The 18,942-nt window shown below is 46.3% G+C and overlaps 1 protein-coding gene and 1 long non-coding RNA gene across 3 annotated transcripts in view; one reads left to right on the top strand and one right to left on the bottom strand.

Annotated features, from left to right (window-relative positions):
- The window catches only part of LOC140625991 (uncharacterized), a 79,868-nt gene extending 71,041 nt beyond the window's left edge, over positions 1-8,827 (bottom strand). For both annotated transcript variants that reach the window (XR_012025235.1, XR_012025234.1), the window contains exon 1: positions 8,594-8,827. This is a non-coding gene — a long non-coding RNA (uncharacterized lncRNA). The remainder of the gene's footprint in view (positions 1-8,593) is intronic.
- Positions 8,828-8,897: 70 nt separating this feature from the next.
- Positions 8,898-18,870, top strand: RBM24 (RNA binding motif protein 24). The gene is made up of 4 exons (XM_072813634.1): positions 8,898-9,176; positions 10,298-10,421; positions 11,826-11,880; positions 18,507-18,870. The coding sequence occupies exons 1-4, from the start codon at positions 9,009-9,011 to the stop codon at positions 18,868-18,870; spliced, it is 711 nt and encodes a 236-aa protein (XP_072669735.1). The 5' UTR covers positions 8,898-9,008.
- The last annotated feature ends 72 nt before the right edge of the window (positions 18,871-18,942 follow it).

The raw sequence follows: 18,942 nt of genomic DNA, 5'->3' as shown, positions 1-18,942 counted from the left end.
TTGGATGCCTCTTCATTCTACCTAGCCTTCTTCTGACGATGAATGGACAATGGTAGCAGCCACATCATGAGAGGGGACATGGTGACCAACGGTTCAACCTCTTAGGGATTGAGTCTCTTGATCACACCCCATGATGGTTAGTTTTATGTGTTAACTTGGCTAAGCAATGGTGCCCAGTTGTTTGGCCAAACAGTGGTCTAGATGTTGCTATGAAGCTATTTTATAAATGCGATTAAAGGCGGGGCACCTGGGTGGCTCAGTCAGTTAAGCACCTGTCTTTGGCTCAGGACATGATCCCAGGATCCGTGGGCTCCCTGCTTAGTGGAAAATCTGTTTCTCCCTGTCCCTCTCTTTCTGTCCCCCTCACTCATGCTCTCTCTCTCTCTCTCAAATAAGTAAATAAATGACAAAATAAATAGACTAAAGATGATTCTCAACAATATGCGTGGACCTCATCCAATCACTTGAAAGCCTACAGAGCAAAATCTGAGGTTTCCTGGAAAAGGAATTCTGCCTCAGGACTGTAACACGGAAATCTTGTGTGAGTTCATAGCCTGCTAGCCTGCCCTACACATTTCAGACTTGTCAGAACCTAATTACATAAATCAACTCCTCCCACCTTCTCTGCATATATCCACATTCACACATATATATCCATACCCATACATTCATATATCCAATATCCATAACCTATTGGTTCTGTTTCTCTGGGAACCTTTAAGCAAACCACCACAACTAAGTGGCAGGTTAGTTGAGGATGAGTGGAATCTAGAAGAGTGAAGAAGGTAAAAATGAGTATCAGTTGCATCTCCAAGGTCCCCTGGGGCCACAGAGGCTATAGTTCATCCCACTAATCTTCCACATCTAAGTCCTTTTAGGAAAAAAGAGCACCAGACTCATGGAGGAGTTGTTTCCCATAACTGATATGAGGAAAATCCAAGAGGCACAGGCTAGACTATAAAGGACAATGTGATGCGCTGCCCATATTCTCCACATTTTCCCAGGGGCTGGAAGTGCCACCAGCTAAACCCTCCAAATGGCAGGTCACCTCATATGAGAAATACATTGGCTAAAGATGTCTCCTTCACCAAAGGTCATGCCTCCTTTCGGGGGAGTCGGGGGTTTGGGGGCGCACATCTAATCTGGATCACTGAGAAGGGGTGAAATCACAGCTCCCTTAACCCTGAAGGGTCATTCCAGCTTCAGAACTCCCCTTAGGGTTGGCTGAAATCTGTTGAGATCACAATGCAGCTCAACATCTCCCCATGCTGAAACCTGCTTCCTTAAACTCCTGAGAAAGAGGTGTTAACACCTCCAACTATGCTTGTGAATTGAACAAAAGAAGCCAGATACAAAGGTATACATAAATACTCGATCATTTCACTTACATGAAAGACAAGGACAGGCATAATGAACCCATGATGATAGAAGCAAGAGTGGTGTGTGTGTGTGTGTGTGTGTGTGTTGCAGGTGGTTACCAATTGGGAAAAAACACACAAGAATCTTTTGAACTGATGAAAATGTTCTCCATCTTTATCTGGGTAGCAGTTACATGACTGTACACATGCGTATGTTTCAACTTGTGCAACTGATTATATCTAAATTATATCTAAATTTAACAAATATTTTTTCAAAGGTATGAAAGAGTTCATTTGAATCCCAGTTGAGTCCTTTCTTTTCCAGAAAGAAGCCATTACTCTCGACTCCAAAATGAGTTACATGGCATGGGTCTATCAGAACAGCTCTTTAAAATGCTCTTAGAAATTGAAGTGCAAAGGACAAAAACCTTTTTTTAAAGGCAGCTCTCAAAAGAAAAACAAGTGATCTAAAAACATGGGGATAAGGATTAAGCAATAAGAGCATTTTTACTATAGAAAATTCCTACCTTTAAAAAATTAAATGCCAATATCTATGATCATTTCTTTTTATTGTTTCCAAAACATTTCTTTTATTATTTCTACCATTTCTTCTTCCCAAAAGAACCCAGACTCACAACCACGGAGTTCGGTAGGGTTCCCTAGTTCCAGGTATAGACCATCATGGATCTGCGCAAATTGGGGTCATTTGACCTCTGTGCATCAGGGATTTCTTTCGTAATGGGAAAACAGAATGGAGCCAGGCCCAGGCAAATTAGCAAGTCACATTCCTTGGCTTCTAAGATTGGTTCAAATGTGAGCTCACAACCTAAGATGATATAATGTAAAGATCAGACTTTTATTTGAAAAAGGGGCAAAAAGAAGACATTTTCCCCTGCATGAGTACAAGGAGGCTCATGGCTCTGGGAGCTGCTGGAAGCCAACTTGCTACCATGAGGGAATCAGCTGAACAATAAAGCTGACCACCAGAGGAGGACCAAACCGGAGAATCTCTACAAACCGAGTCATAGTCCTAGTGATGTGGGGTTAAACCATACCTGAAGCCTGCTCTGCCTCTGGACTTTTCAATCATAAGAGACAGGAAGTTCCTTCTTATTACTTAAGTTGGTGTGACTTAGGATTTTTCTTACTTGCAAACAAAAAAATTATGCTATCTTCCATAGTAGTGTCAGTGGGGATTCTGGGAACATTGATGTCAATATATCACTAGTAGAAATAAAATCTGATACTACCCATTGAAAAGAAATTTGGCAATATGAAAGACTGAACTACGGGCATATTGTCTCCAACACATCAATGTGCAAGAATGTATTCATTTGTTCAAGAAAGATTTGAGCACTTCATATGTGCCAAACTCTGTTCTAAGAGTCAGAGGTTTAACAGTGGACAAAACAAAGTCCCTTATAGAACCAGCCATAGGAAATAATCATCAATAATATGTAAAAAGGGGCACCTGAGTGGCTCAGCCAGTTAGGCGTCCAGTTCTTGATTTTGGCTCCAGTCATGATCTCAGGATCCTGAGATGGAGCCCTCATCCTGCTCTGTGCTGGGTGTGGAGCCTGCTTGTGATAGTCTCTCTCCTTCTACCTCTGCGCACCCCCCCACCCCTCGCTTTTTCACTCTCATAAATAAATCTTAGAAAAAAAAGTTTTATCTACAGGATGTTAATTTCAGCCCTTAATAAGAGGGATAAGTTGGAAACAACATAAATGCTCAACAAAAGGGGATTGCCTAAACAAAGTGTGGGTCATTAACATGATAAAATGCTATTTAGGCATTTAAAATGAATTGAAGAAACTAATAATAGAATATTTACCATAGACTATTAGGAGAAAAAAGCTAATAGTAAAACAGAATGTAAAGGGTAACTCATATTTGTATACCTGCATGTGGATATATATGTTTAAGAAATGACTTGATAGTAGACATTAGAAAAATACACATTATTCTGAATAGAATTGGGGGGAGAGGCACTATCTTCTCTCTCTTTTTTTTTTTTTTACAATTTTATTTATTTATTCGACAGAGAGAGCGCAAGCTGGAGGAGCAGCAGAGGAGAAGAAGAAACAGACTCCCCACTGAGCAGGGAGCCCAATATGGGGCTTGATCCCAGGACCCTGAGATCACAAGCTAAGCCACCCAGGCGCCCCACTTTCTTCTTTGTATGTCTTTCTGCATTTTTATATTTTCTGTCATGAATGTGCCTTTCCTTTGTTAGCAAAGAAAATATCAGTCTTACAAAATGATCTCAAGTAGTTTAAACTAAAAGTAAATAGCACTTGAGTGTTAGCATTGGGCTGTCTCATAAATCCAAGGTGACCCACTAAACATATCTGTAAATAAAGGGTCAGACCAGCGTCCTCCCCTCTAGATGTGTCCACTCAACAAAGACTGCTGCAGGTTTTTCTAGCTCTATTCATATTTTTTAAAGGAGTAAACCAAACCAAGATCTTGGAGCTGGTTCATGACGCCTGGGTGAGGCCCTAGGTCTCCTAGGTTTGGGGATCCAGGGCTATTTCCACCACGCTGTGTCCTCTGCTCAGCACAAAAGCAACATCATTAGAATGAATCTGTCATCAAGAGAGAGTCATTCAATACATTTGGAGAGTATCATCCGCTCCGTAAAAATAACTTGGCAGCTCTGAGACTCTCTGTTTAAAGACTTAAAACCAAAGTACTCCCTGAATTTAAAATGTGAAGAAGCACCCAGTGGGTTTAAAATGTTTGCATTCTCTGCCTTGCCTTTCAGATTTCTATACTAGGATTTTAAAGTGTGCATACACTTAATGTCATTTCCACGAGGGCAAGGGACGGCTCTTGGTAGGGTGACATTGGCAGTGAGCTCCTTTGACCTCCTTACTTTGGTTTTTGCTCTTCCCTCGTTCTCCAAGGAACCCTATCCTGCTTTCTGTTTTCTGGATGTTGATGTAAAAGAAGCATTATGACTTTAATGAGTGAATAACAGTTACAAATTTCCATTCCACTTTCTTACCAGCTTAGATGTGGTTTAATGCAGCATGAATAGAATTTGCCCAGAGGTGGATGTGAGCTGAACTGACTAGGTTTCTGACTGCCAATTCTTCTGCACACTAAAATAGCAGCATAACCTATTACCACATTTGTTATCTGTTACTAAGAGAAAATTACCAACCCACCCAGAGAAACAGAAATACAGCTGATCATGGGACTTCTCTCAAAAGGCCAGAAAACCTGATGGCTTTACATCAGAATGTTCACACAGACTCTCAGAAAAAGATAGATGTTTCCAAATGACCAAAACAAAAAATGTCAATGAAGCCATATTTTTGTTTTTCAAAAACAACAAAACAAAACAAAACAAAACAAAGAATATCCGGCCTAACTACACTACACGTGGGCAGTTCTAATCACAAATGTGTATGGGGGCGCCTGGGCGGCCTGGTGGGTTAACTGCCTTCAGCTCAGGTCATGATTCCAAGGGTCCTGGGATCGAGCCCTGCATCGAGCCCTGCATCCGGCTCCCTGCTCATCGGAGAGTCTGCTTCTCCCTCTCCCTCTGGCTCTCCCCCTGCTTATGCTCTCTCTCTCTGTCTGTCAAATAAATAAAATCTTTTTAAAAATTTTTTAAAAGAACGTATTTTTTCCCCATCAAGCTTGCAGGTAGATGGCTTTGGCGACCAATTTTTTTCAGTAAATATTTCTTCAGTGTTTATATGTAGAACTCTGCAGAAGATCTCACTGCTGCACAGGAAATACAGTGGCATTGGCGGGGGGGGGGGGGGGGTAGGTGGAGCAGCAACCCTGCCCATGGGATGGGTGACTTACTATCCAAAGCAATGCTATCTCTGGAGCAGGCACCTCCATGAGCCGGAGGAGTGCTTCTCTACCTTCATATTATTCCTTTTCTCAAAATTCTTCATAAGCCTTAGCCCTGGGGTTGATTTCCCATGATTAATTTAAGGGAATGAGGAGGAGAAAATAGATAAAAGAATGCAAAACTTGTCCATTTGGTACTGTCCCTTAATAGCCAAATAAAGAGTTTGAACAAAGTGGACAATAATTTACTGTGAGTAATAAAGTAGTATCGATCTTGCCATGGAGTAGGAACCAAGGATTCAGGGCCATCCATATGTACTAATTTGGATATGACAAGCTTGGAACCTATTTATAACTTTTAAAGTATTTTACGGTTCTTTCTTTCCAAAGAAGTACACATCATATTGCACAAGGTCTGTGAATATACAAGCGTTCTTCTCTGCCAAAAGCAGCTGAGAAAGCAAAAGGATTACTCAAGTATTGTTTTTCAAACTTGACTTTGTAATGGGTAATTATACAGAAATATTTGGTACTTAATAACCTTGAAAGTTTGCCTTCAGGAAGGTTTTACGGCCCCAAGGCTACATGGTCTGATGGCTCAGGTTCACAAACCCACCGAGAATGGTTCTGGCCCTTGTAACTGTACCCACCTTTGCGCAGATGTAACACAAACCCCGAGGTCTAGAACGCCTCGCCCGCCCTAGCACAGAGCTTGCCTGTGGGGGGCGCTCCAGGGTTGGTCAGGCTGAACTGGGTAGGCAGTAGGGTTTCTGTGTAAATCTGCTTCTGGAAAATAAGGAATATCTTTTCCTCTTTGTTCTCAGTCAGTCACATAACACCAGATGATTAGTAATGTTTTAATTATCTGTGGAGTTCAAAATCGGGAATATTCAGGCATTATTTCATATGGGACGAAACAAAGTTTCAAACCAGACTATCAAATATTTTACTGGCTGGATGGAAAGAATAAAAGCACACCCGTCAGCGGGGCATGGGGTGCAGGGAGGGTGGTTGCATTATTTTCTCTGGGACCATGGCAGGGAAGCATCTTATTTCCAGAAGCCGAGTTCTATGACACGGCTATCCCAACCTGGGATCAGAATTTCCTTGTAGATCTCACCACTTTACTTAGTGAACATCCAAGCTGCTGGCTACATTCTCAGACACCCTCCACCCGTGATATTATCACAGTCCCCTCCGGGGTGGGCTCCTCCTCCAGGTAGGAAGAGAGGTGAGACAGCCAAAGTCAGGCTTCTTCAGGCTTCTCTGCAAGTAGTTTCCATCTCACAAAAGTTTTCGCCTGAGTTTCATCTAAGTACAGTAATTCTTCGGTGACCCAGCAAGATGGATGTTGAATATTAAAAAACATGCCTCCTTTGTTTCATAGCCTGCTTTGTTATCCTAAGTTTTAAAAATTACCTTTCATCATACCAGTACACAGAGTCCCTTTCAAACTTGTGCTTTGCTTAAGCAATGAGAAGAGGGTGCTATTTACAATTTCTGTTCCTGGCTCTCATATGCCTGTAAAATACCTTATTTTTCTTCAATAGGGTTTTTAAAACACTTTCCCCAAACCTTTAGGTTTCTTATTTCTCCCTATCACTGACTAGGGGTTCAAATTTAAAGAAACTCATGAGGCCAACTTCTTGCAGAAGGGAACAAGGTGAAAAGCAGGAGGATATTTGCATTCCCCTTAGCTTCTGCAAATGCAATGTATCACATCCTTCTGGGCTGACTGCAAAGGTGCCCTGGAAAGAGAAACACAAGTATGTGTTTCTCTAATAGGTTAACATACTGACCTGCTTTAAAGGAAATAAATGATGCAGCCCAGGGGCAATAAATGTAAGGACTTCAGCAGACACTCCTGATGGAAATGACTTAAAAGCAAATCATGCTGCAACAGGGGTGGGTGGAATATTCTCACATGAAATACCTTCATCCAAATCTCAAACATGACAAGGATTTTATGCTTAATTAAATGTACTCTTGATAAAAAGAAAAAAAAAAGAAGTTGCAAAGAGCCGATATTAAAAAATAAATACATCTGGGTTGCACTAAAGTCTGTATTTTTTTTTTTTTTTTTTTTTTTTTTTACAAACGCTTTAAAGGTCTGCTGGTAGAAACGAGTGGTTACATAACAAGTCGATTTCAAAAATCACACCTTTTACAATTACAGTACATCCTAGTAAAACAGTTGAGGTCAAGTCACCAAACATTCTTGCGATTCAAATGTTAGGAAATAGATTAATTGTTGGCTTCGGGAAGAAAAAAAAAAAAAAAAGACTTATCATGAGAAATCTGTACCAATCTCCCCGAATAGTTAGAGAGGAGTAAGTCGGGAGGTAACACCAATTTGATAAGCGTAGGAGCCCAAGGACTAATGTACGGTCCCCTGAACTAGAACGTGGTGTCTACCTACGGTTCCTCGGCTTGGCTGCGGCCGGAGCGGTTAAAGCTAATGGTTTTCTCCAAGCGCACCCAGGCCCGGGACCTGTTCGCTGGTTGGTGTTGTTTGTTATTGGTGGTTGTTTTGTTTTGTTTTGCTTTGCTTTGCTTCCTTCTGGCTCTGCCTCGCTGGTTTTCCCCAGCTCTGGCTCTTGGGGGGGGTGGGGGCGAGGAAGGTTAGGGACCCTCCTTCCCCACTCTCCGGAGCCCGGAGCACCGACTGGGGCGGGCCGGCCCTCCGCGCCCGGGAGGGAGGGCCCCGGGCTCCCCACGAGCCGCCCCGGGCCTCCCGGCCCCCAGCTCTGGAGTCCGGGTCGCGGGCCCGGTCACCGCGGCCGAGCGCAGAGCTCGCGGCGCCGTTTTGGGGAGCTCCGCGGCTCGGTCCTCGGCGCAGGCTGCGCGCCCCGGTCCCCGGGACTCGGACGGGTTGGAGCAGGCGACGCCGAGAGCCAGGCCGCCGCCGGCCGTCCCCGGCCCTGCCCCGGCCCTGCCCCGGCCCTGCCCCGGCCCTGCCCCGGCGGCCGCTCCGGAGCCCGAGCCCCGCGGCCCAGCGCCGCGCCGCGCCGGCAGCGAAGCAGCTGTTCCCAACAGCTGGGGGGCGGCGGCGCCGGGCACCCCAGGTGCGGCCGCGGCCAATCGCAGGCGTCCGGCCCGCCCCCTCCCCAGCCGGGCGCCGACCCCCGGCCCGCGGGGGAAGGGAGCAGAGACGTGGAGAGCCGTCCTCGCCACTTGTCTTCCAGCTTCCGCGGCGGGAGGGACGGAACCCGAGCCCCAGCGGCGCGGAGTCCCCCACGCCCGGCCCCGCCGCCGCCGCCGCCGCCGCCGCGCCCCCCGCCCGCCCCCGCGCCCGGACGCGCCCGCCGCCGACCCTGCCCGCGCCCCACCCAACACACCTACCTAATTTCCAAGCAAGAAAGGAAAAAAAAAAAAAAAAAAGGAAAGGAAAGAAAGGAAGGAAGGAAGGAAAGAAAAGCTACCTCTACCACGCGCCCGCTTCTCCGCGCGAGGACCACCCTCTCTGTTCATTTTTGGCCTCCCAGCCGGGTGGGTGGAAGCCGCTCGCACGTCCTCGCGAACGGGATCCTCACCCAGACGATCCGGAGAATCTGTACCGTGACCGGCAGGGGGGGCGGGAGGAGAGAGCGGAGTCAAGCCTCGGGGGCTGCTGGCGACCTCGGAAGCCGCGCGCCCCGCGCCCCCGGCCGCCCCCGGCCGCTCGCCCCCGCCGCGCCGCCCCCGCCCCCGCCCCCGCCCCCGCCCCCGGGCTCGCCCTCGGCCCCCGGCGGCCGCGACAGGGTGCGGGAGACGCGGAGCCGGAGGAGGAGGCGCAGCCGCTGCCCGAGCCGCAGCCGCAGCCGCAGCCGGAGCCCGAGCCGCGGGGCGGGCGCGAAGATGCACACGACCCAGAAGGACACGACGTACACCAAGATCTTCGTCGGGGGGCTGCCCTACCACACCACCGACGCCAGCCTGCGCAAGTACTTCGAGGTCTTCGGCGAGATCGAGGAGGCGGTGGTCATCACCGACCGGCAGACCGGCAAGTCCCGGGGCTACGGATTTGTAAGTCGCGCGGCTGGGGGCCGGGGTGGGGGGGGGGGGCGCGGGGGCCGGAGGCGCGGGGCGGCGGGGGCCTGGGGTCGGGGCGTGCAGCGGCGGGGGTGGGGGGGCTGGGGGGCGGCAGAGCGACGCGGGGACCCGCGGACGCGGGCGGCGCTGCCCCTTGCTCCCGGCGGAGCTGAAAGTTTGAGCGCGGCGGCGCCGGGGGAGGGAGGGCCGGCCGCCGCCTGGCGGGGCTGCGCGGGGACCCGACGCCCTGCGGTGCGGGGGCCCGGCCCGAGCGGACTACCCCGGCCGGACTTGCGGGCGCGCAGGGTTGTGAGGAGGGGCCGGGGCCGCAGCCGCTCGGAGCGCGCTCCCCGGGTGGAGGCCGGGCGTTCAGCGCGCCGTGGCTTTGTAAAAATGCGTGTGCTCGGGCGTTCTGGCCGGGGCGGGGAGGGGACCCCCTCCCCCAGGAGGTCCAGGGCTCTGCTCCTCATGCCACCCCCACCCCACCTCCACACACACACACACATTTTTTTTTTTTAATTGCAAAGATGGATTCTTTAAAAAGATGATCCTGTGGCTCTTTGCTGAACTGAAAGAGAGCATATTAAGCCTCCTGGGGATTTAAGCGTGCAAATTCAGCTGCCGGAGAGCAGGGAGCTCCAGAGTAGGACAATAGCTATTGTCGTTAGGGAGTGCTTGCTGGAGGTTGGGAGCACCGGGCGGATGTGAGGCTGGACTTTCTTTAAAGCAAACAGCCCTCTTAGGCTGGGTAGGGACCTGGGGTGTGTGTGTTGCGGGGTGGGGGGGGGGGGGGGAGCGAGGGAGGGAGGATCAAGAGTTCCAAGACGGAATTCAGGCTTCCAACTCCCTGCTAGGCCCTACTAGCGCCCTGAAGACTTTGGGGCGTGGGGAGGGGGGTGGTATTTCTTTCTTCCTGTTTTTCTTTTTTCCTCTTTTTTTTTTTTTTTTTTTTTTTTTTTTGACGGGGGATCAAGGAGTAAGTTCCAGAAAAAAAAAAAAAAAGTTTAAGAACCCCCTTAGTTCTCTCATGAATGACTTCTCCAGTGTAATTTTTGGTTTCCTTCAGGGGTTGATTTAGAGATCTGTACGTATGTCTGTGTGTGTATGTTGCTAAGGTCACCATGGCTGACCGAGCTGCTGCCGAAAGAGCCTGCAAGGATCCGAACCCCATCATTGATGGCAGGAAGGCCAATGTGAACCTGGCATACTTGGGAGCAAAACCCAGGATCATGCAGCCAGGTGAGAGATGTTCCTCCTACCCGCCACCCCCCCAACTTGAGCCCCCCCCCCCTTCTAAACAGAATGAATCCCTGATTCAGACACATTGTAAATGTGGTTAGTAAAGTTGAATGGTGGCTGGTTATCCTACCAAGACATTAAATGAATGTTGTAACCGGCTCTTGCAGGACTTGAAATGTACCTATGTGCAAAAGTAGATCTTGGGGGTCTGGACAATTTGTACCCATCCAGACTTAGGCTTGACTCATCTGGCTCAGGTATGACATACAGTCAGTCTACTCTTTTATTTTCCAGTTTTTAACCACTTGTAGATAATTCACATGTGGACTGTGTGGGCCAAACGTGTCACCTCCCGTTGGTCATACTTCCCTAGGGTTGTCTCTCCTACCACCGCTTGCCCTGTGCTCAGAGCCGGTGATCCAACTTGAGCACTGAAGCATGGGGGTTAGGGGGGTGGGGTGTGGATGGTAAAGCTTTACCATAAAAATCACAGACTATTAATAATTAAAGAAAATGGGGAGATTTCAGGTATGCCCAGGCCCTCATGTTAACAGATAAAGAAACTGGCACCTAGAGATGGGAAATGTTTTACTCCAAAGTCATGCAGCTATTAGTTGTCAAAAGAGAGCAGGCCTTTGTCTGTGTGAAAATTTGACCTTCTGGGTTATTTACAACACTGCCCTTGGCATTAGCACAAATAATTAAGAGTTGACTGTTGAGCAAATGGCAGTCTTTTTCTTGGGTAAGCAACTTTGTTAAGTCATGTACTCTTCACTCAAGTGTTTCCATCTGAAATTTTGGAAGGAGGTTGACACTTCCATCCAAATGGATTTACTAGGAAACTAGATTGTCAGGAAAACGAGGGCATGTGCCAATACCCATGAATATTAAAAAACAAACAAAAAACTTGTATTTGTGTGTGTGTGCTATCCAGAAAAGGAGACTTTTTGTGTGTGAATGTTTAATACCATAACCTGTAAAACCCATAATCTTCCAAAGCATTGTCCAGCATGTTCCAAATTACAAAGACTTTTTAAATAGATCGTGATTCAGAATTGCAGGCATACTTGCGACATGTAACTTCATTATCAAGTCCTGTTGTTCCTGGTTTCAATCCACAAGAATTTTTCCCTGGTCTAATTTTCTAAGGTCTTATTGTAGGACTGGCTGTCAACTAAACTTTGTAGATAATTTTTAGTTTCCACCTGTAGCCGACTAAAATTTTTACTTGGGCCAATGGTAACATTAGTAAAGAGAACTTTGCAATGTATATGTAATATTTTCTCTGAAGCATCCAAAGAATGGTGATCATCTCTGAGTGAATGTTGTGATTGCGTATTACATGTAGGAGTAATAAATGCTGAACAGTGCACAAACGGAGAATGTGGTATGTTTTATTGTTAGGTTTTGCCTTCGGTGTGCAACAACTTCATCCAGCCCTTATACAAAGACCTTTCGGGTAAGTCAATTCAGGCCCTCCTATGTTTTGATAGGTGTTATTTGTTAACCTGCCTCTTTGTTATATACAGACAAGACCATCATGTCACAAAATGTTCCTTGTTATACATATTTATATATATATATATATATTTGTACCTTTTTTGATGCTGATAATATAAATATTTTTAGATGAGTCAAGTTACTGACCAAGTATGCAGCCTCCAAACCAGACAAATTTTGAGCTTATGATTAACAAAACAAAACAAAAACAAAAATACCAGGTAGGACTTGTGTACGAGACGAGTATGTCCCAGCCCATGACTACTGTTCAACGTGACTCAATGTTATTTATCTCTTTCTAACCTGACAGGGCTCGTATACAGTTAAGCTAACTGATCAGAAGGATACGATGATAAGAGGTGGAATAGTTCTGTTTGGAATTAAACTCTGTAACCAGTAGACTCAGACACACAAGCTCAGATGGTGATTAACGATGCATGGATGTTGGTGTTGTTGTTTTATTTTTCACCATAGTGAATAGACCTCCGTGTGCTTTATTTTATTTATTACAGTAATGAAGTGGTGTTGATAGCTAAACTGTGTGCTTTTTACTTAATTGAAAAGAGCTGTAGTGAAAGTGTTTTTCTTTTCCTCGGGGAAGGGGCTCTTTGTGTTTTTGGTTTTGGTGGTGGTGTTGAGGAGTGTTGACTTTTGACTTTGCCATGGGAAGCAAAGGGCCTTTTTTTTTCTTGCTTTTAAGCTGTAGCCTGTAACTTCCACTTAACCACATTTTTGTAGTGAGTGCTAAATTGTGTGATTTCCCTCTGTGAGAATACAGATTCATTGCTTGCATGTCCTAAGTTTCTGTTTTACTGGGGAGTTTTCTGGGAATGGGATTCTTTCTTTTGCAATGTGTATCCACTTTTAGGCCTTCTGATTTAAAGGTTCAACAACACTCATCAGATTTCACTGACACTAGCCAGTTTTTTGAGTAGAGTAGCACTAACTTTCACCTTTCAGACCTAACTAGGGAGAACAGGCTGCTCGTACTTGTCTTCCCTCTGGGCTCTGTGATCACCAGCTTCCCTCCTCTGAGCTCCCTATCGTAAGTGGGAGATCCCAATCCCCTAACTTTATTCGGACCACTGTTTTGTGGTCTGCTTTGGCTGTATTCTATCTGAACAACATTGCTATAGCTCTAGTATCAGAGATTTCAGCTTCCTTTTTAAATATTCTAATTGTCCAAGAAGTGTTTTATCCTCAGCTATAGTTTCTTCTCTAGCTTAGCACCTAAGCATCTACATGTGTAACCTGGAAGGTCAGATTCTAGATAGAGATAATAGAGAGGTAGAGTTAGAATCTGCCTTGTGTGTCTCCAAGGATAGACCAGAAAAAGTAACAATCATTTGATTTGGAAGGGTCAAGTTATGTCTTCCATCAATACCTTCATGTAACCCTCCTTTTAACATTGGGATACTTCACCTTACCACCAACTCTTGCCTTTTTAAACCGTGCAAGAGTATTTTGTCCAATATGATTATAAAGGGCCTTTATATATCTATAGCTATTTATCAGTGCCCCATCCCAACCATCCTAGGTACCCACAACAGACAGTGTGGGCTGATGGGTCCAGCTACTTCTGCAGGTCCTCTCCTCATTGGTCTAGACCACATGTAAGGTGGGATGGGGAAGAGAACAGCCATCCTAAGAAGTGGTGATGAACTTAGTCATGATCTCACAATAATAGTCTTGAAACAGTTACACAGCTAAATCGATCAACAGGTCTTAGCCTGTGTTAATTTTTTTTTCTGTGCTAAGTGGGTGAGAGACTGCAGTTGGGGAAGCAAAACTAACACAAACCAATCAAGAACTATTAGTGGCTAAAATACTTGGTGTTAAGGACAAAAGAAGTTCAGAATAGCATGAAAACAGGTGAATTGGAGAGGCTGGGCCAGGCTCCGTGGGTCCTTAACTAGTCTTGGACCAGTGGGGCATATCCCGGACAGGTAGGAGGAAGGGACATGCCTGGGGGCTATAGGATGAGGTGAGCATAAGCAAAGGCCAGAGAAAAGATTTAGTGCACAGAGAAGCCAGACTGTTTATGGAGGATACTGAGATCTAGACATAGAACTCTGGACTGGCTGTGGTAGTCTGCATAGGTCCTTGAGAAAGAAAGCACAAGGAAAATAAGAACCAGAATAAAATGTAGTCTGCATGGATCCTTGAGAAAGAAAGTAGCACAAGGAAAATAAGAACCAGAATAAAATGTCCTGTGGAAACTTTAAATCAAGCATGCTTTGATAGTAACCTTTAGTCATTCATCCCTGCTAATATTGAGCTGTCTTTATAAAGGATGGTGATTATTATTGCTTGCATAGTTGTTTGAACTTGAGATTCTTATTAGAAATAGAGAGCATTCCGGATGGACCAAGTGAGCCTTCTCTTTTCTTTTTTAAGGGGTTCTTAACACTGCTCTAATTCCCAGAGTCTGTACGTAACAAATCACACCTGGTCATCCTCAATTCTGTTGGGATGCCACACATTCTTATTTTAGGCCTGGAAAGAAGCTTGAGAATTTTTAATCTTACTTGACTTGCTTGAAATTCTAGTAACTGAACTATTTTTTTTTTTTAAATGTGGTCCTGAAATGGCCCCCAGATTACTCTGGGCTTTTCAAGCCAAAATCTTGGCTTGAAGAAACTTTTGATGTCACACAGTGGGCAGATGTATAGAAACTTATGTATTTGCTAAACAATGTCTTATACTTTGTTTGCAAGAAGCATCTTCTTATTGAAACCTGAGAGAGGAAAGACTATGCATCTGTGAGTAGAAAATTTTAGGCTGGTTTAGGTCAAGTGGAAATACTCTTAAACATTTACTCACTCTGCCTTTAAAAAGTGCTCAGTTTTATGCTAGTTGGGTTAGCACTGTACTAGATCCTATACTGGCCACTAGGAGGGAGCAGGAGGGGCAGTAGCATTAAGTGCATCTGCTGCATGTCTGGTAATAATAAGAGATTTACATAAATCATGTAATTCCCACAATACTTATTGGATGCAGGCTGTTTATGTCAGCCTGTGAATGTCCTTTCCATGGGTGAAAAAAAACCTGAGATACAGAGAGATTAATTAACTTGCCACAGAGCTAGTAAGTCCTAGAGTCTGGTTCCAGGACCTCAAAAGCCATGTTCTTTCCTCTGTGTCAAGGAATAGCCAAAAAGACACAACTCTATTCTCTCTGGTAGTCTAGTAAGAAAACTGAGAAGCCCCCAGAAGGGTTGTGGCTTAACACTGGGAGGAGAGACATCAGGTTCGTGGGACCCAAGAAGTCTTCATGAAAGAGGTCAAAGTTGACCTAGATTTTAAAGGATGGTGGAGGATAAAGTACTTTCGTACTGAGTGCCTACTTTATTCATCATCTCAGACTCTGTGCATAGATAATGTTATTTAATGCACAGCAATTCAGGGTTGGAAATAGTAGATTCTTTTCAGATGTGAGAAATGTGAGACAGAAAGTGAAGCAAATTCTTGAAGGCTCTATACATAGTGAGTGCTAGAGCTAGGGCGGATAGGATTTGGATTTCAACAGGTAGAGATGGAATGAGGATTGGTGTCCCTGGCAAAGGGATGGCATGAGCAAAGGTGAGAATCTAGAAATGTGTGCCTTGTCCAGGGAGGACTGAGGAGTCCAGCTGACCCAGGTTCAAGGGAAGGTGGAAAGAAATACTGAAAGAAATGTTTTGGAGCCCAAAGCATAAAAAGCCCAGCATGCTGAAGTTTAAGAAATTTGCACTTAGTTTGGCATGTTAGGGGCCACAGGTTACTACGAACAAGTGAATGAAATGAAGACTTTGCCAGCAGTCTGGTGATAGACTGGAAGAGGAAACCAGTTAGGAGGTCAAAAGTCACAAACAGATGTCAGAGGGACCTAAAAAAGAAAAGGATGGTCAGTTTTCTTTGAAAATTGCCCAAGGTATCTGGCTTGTTCTTGTGTTTTTGTAACTGCTAGGTGCACACCCTGTGTGACTGATTGAGGGAAAGGATACTGGTAGGTAGCTGACGGGAGGAGAGAGTCCCAGATTGCCTTCACGGGCTCCTTAAACTAGTAAAAGACCTCCTAATGCAAGCATTGCTTCAGAAGGGCCCCCTTAGCCTTTGGTCCTTTCCTGCTGTCCTTCCTGAACGGAGGCATTTGAGGCTCTCCGTGGGCTTCTGGGCTCTCCTTTCCCTAAGCCCCTAACGATTCTAGGGTTTCATTTGCTTTCCAAACGTATTCCTAACCCTTGCCAGACTTCATGTGGGATTCTGATATGCCAGGGAACACTCCACTCTCATTGGCTGGCATTATCAAATGAAAACTATTAATGTAAAATCAGTGTGGAGACAAGAGTCCTGTAAGCAACACTGCCTATCTTTTAGTGCATTCTTCACTCACACACACACACACACACACACACACACAATTTTATCCTGCCTTTTTTTTTTGTAGGCCACTCTGATTGTCGGTTACCAGCCTTCATTCAAAGACACAAACCTGGTAACCATCACGTTGTCCTTCGAGCTTTGGGAGTACAGGGGTTAATGTCTCAGTATCAGTGAGATTCATACTGGCTGGACTTCGCTGCTGATAGATGTTTTACTTTGGCCTTATAAAGACATTTTACCCGCTGGAAACCCTTGTGGCACGACAGAATCAAAAATAGCCCTGCTGCAGCCCCTGCTGTCTATCACCACATGTAAACTGGCATGAGTGTAGGCTCTCTTAACCATGTCTGCACACTGTGGACACGGCGGCCTCTGGGGACAGGGTTTCATAAAGCCACACCTGTTGCTGTGAGTGAGTCAGTCACCTGACCTACAGAAAAGTTTGGAGTATGTGCATGACCAATGCATCTGGTTTCTGACAAGCAATTAAGAACATCTCTAAGTGTCCTCAAAAACACTTGATGACGTCTTTTCTCCTGGCACTGGGAAAGATCTACAAGTCTAGTAAAATTGAGTGTATTTTTATCATTCGGGTCAAAGTTCACAACCCTCTGATAAATTCATCTTTTCCATGGATGTTCGTTAATAAGTACTTTCAGTAGAACCCTGAGAAGGCAAAGCAAGAGCTATGTTTTCGGAAATCTCTATGTGAAGTTTTCGGTTTGGAGTTCTTTAAAATTCTTTAAAGTAAAGATCCTTACTGGTTGCTTGTACTTCCTGGAAGTCAGCTTTGCCAACAACCAGATGGCATTATCGTGTCATATTTTTAGGAATATAGGGGATTCTGATGGAGATTGCTTTAAAGAAAGATGAAAATAAATCAGATATTCATGGTAGCATTTGAAAGGGGCAGTAATGAATCGCAAGAGAACTGAAATGCATGGGTTTCTTGAAAAAAAAAATACCTCTTGTGATTTATTTTTTTTAACAAAATTAACTTGTTAGGTCATTGCAGTGTCTTGTATGTGATTTCTGAATGTATAATTTGTGAAGGTACTTGATTTTGTTTCTTGAACTTTTACAGGGTAATACATAATACAATTGCTGTGTATCAAATAGCTTTGAGTAGGGCAGATTTAAAACAAAAGTGCTAATCTACTTGTTGATTTAGAGGATAAAACAAGTTAGTATTTGTGCAAAAATAATGTTTCCTTATTTTGTTATGTAAACCTTTTAAGTTTATATGCATTTTAGAAATATTCCTATTCCTACCTTTTCCGTCAACCTCATCATTTCCCCAAAACCCCTTCTGTCTGTCTTGCATAGAGATAACCAGGCTGGCTGACCTTCAGGTGCCTGCTAGTCAAACAGGTTTGATTGACCCTTGTGTCCTTACGAGTTTTATGGAGAGAAAGAAAGAAAGAAAGGCAAAAAGCGTGCTGCACATCTCTTTGGGAATCACTGCCATGAATGTTAATAGCATTTCTGTAGCTTCCCACAACAGCCTCTTGTGATAGAGTGAGCTGCACTACAGTTCGTTTGAGAAGTGTGATTCTGCTGTGTTTACCACACTTGTGAACTTTTAAACTCCTTTTTTTTTTTCTTTTGTCGCCTGCTTCTTTTTTATCATTATTTTTTTTAATAAGGGTGACTGAGGTTGCAGAGAGATTAATGTGTGCTGAGTCTGCATAGCAATTTCAAGTAGGGTTGCCATGATAATAAACCTACAGATTCTGTGGAAATTTAGTCTTGCACCCACCCACCCACCCACGGAATTGAACGATCACGGATTACCTTTTGAGCCCTATTATCCGCACAGCTGAGAATTACTCTCTCCGCTGCACAGTCCTGTGGCATGAGCTCATTACAAAATTTTGCAAAGTCTCCGTCAATTCAGCATGTGCATTCGGTGCCTCTCCCGCGCACAGCGCCTCTTGCACTTGAATTGCTTCCTCGCCCGACTGGTGCAGAACGCCAAGGGCTGGCTGCCTCGAAATGCAGGAGGCAGCGGCGGGCGGGCAGGGGCGGCCCCCGCACTGTGGGCTCCGCGACCGCGGCTCCCGCCCGAGCCCTGCGAGCGCCCCGCTGGCCGGGAGAGATATTGTGGCAACCCTACGCTCGTAACCACCACTAAATTCGGGTCTGTGTCCTCTCTCGGCTCGAGCGGCGCGGCGCCCCGGGCGGGCGGCGCCTCACCGCGTGCCCGTCTCTCGCCCTTCAGGATCCCCGCCCACTACGTGTACCCGCAGGCGTTCGTGCAGCCCGGCGTGGTCATCCCGCACGTGCAGCCCGCCGCCGCCGCCGCCTCCACCACGCCGTACATCGACTACACCGGCGCCGCCTACGCCCAGTACTCGGCCGCCGCCGCCGCCGCCGCCGCCGCCGCCGCCTACGACCAGTACCCGTACGCCGCCTCGCCCGCCGCCGCCGGCTACGTCACCGCGGGGGGCTACGGCTACGCCGTGCAGCAGCCAATCACCGCCGCCGCCCCCGGGACGGCCGCCGCCGCCGCCGCCGCCGCGGCCGCCGCCGCCGCCTTCGGCCAGTACCAGCCGCAGCAGCTGCCGACCGAGCGCATGCAGTAGGCGCCCGGGGCCCGGAGCTGCCGCCGCCGCCCGCGCCCCCGCCCCCGCCCCCGCCACCTGCCCGCCGCGCGG

Source organism: Canis lupus, chromosome 37, assembly GCF_048164855.1.
Source record: "Canis lupus baileyi chromosome 37, mCanLup2.hap1, whole genome shotgun sequence".
In the NCBI taxonomy this organism is placed as follows: Eukaryota; Metazoa; Chordata; class Mammalia; order Carnivora; family Canidae; genus Canis; species Canis lupus.
Note: the sequence above shows the minus strand (reverse complement) of the source record. Positions and strands in the feature narration are given on the sequence as shown.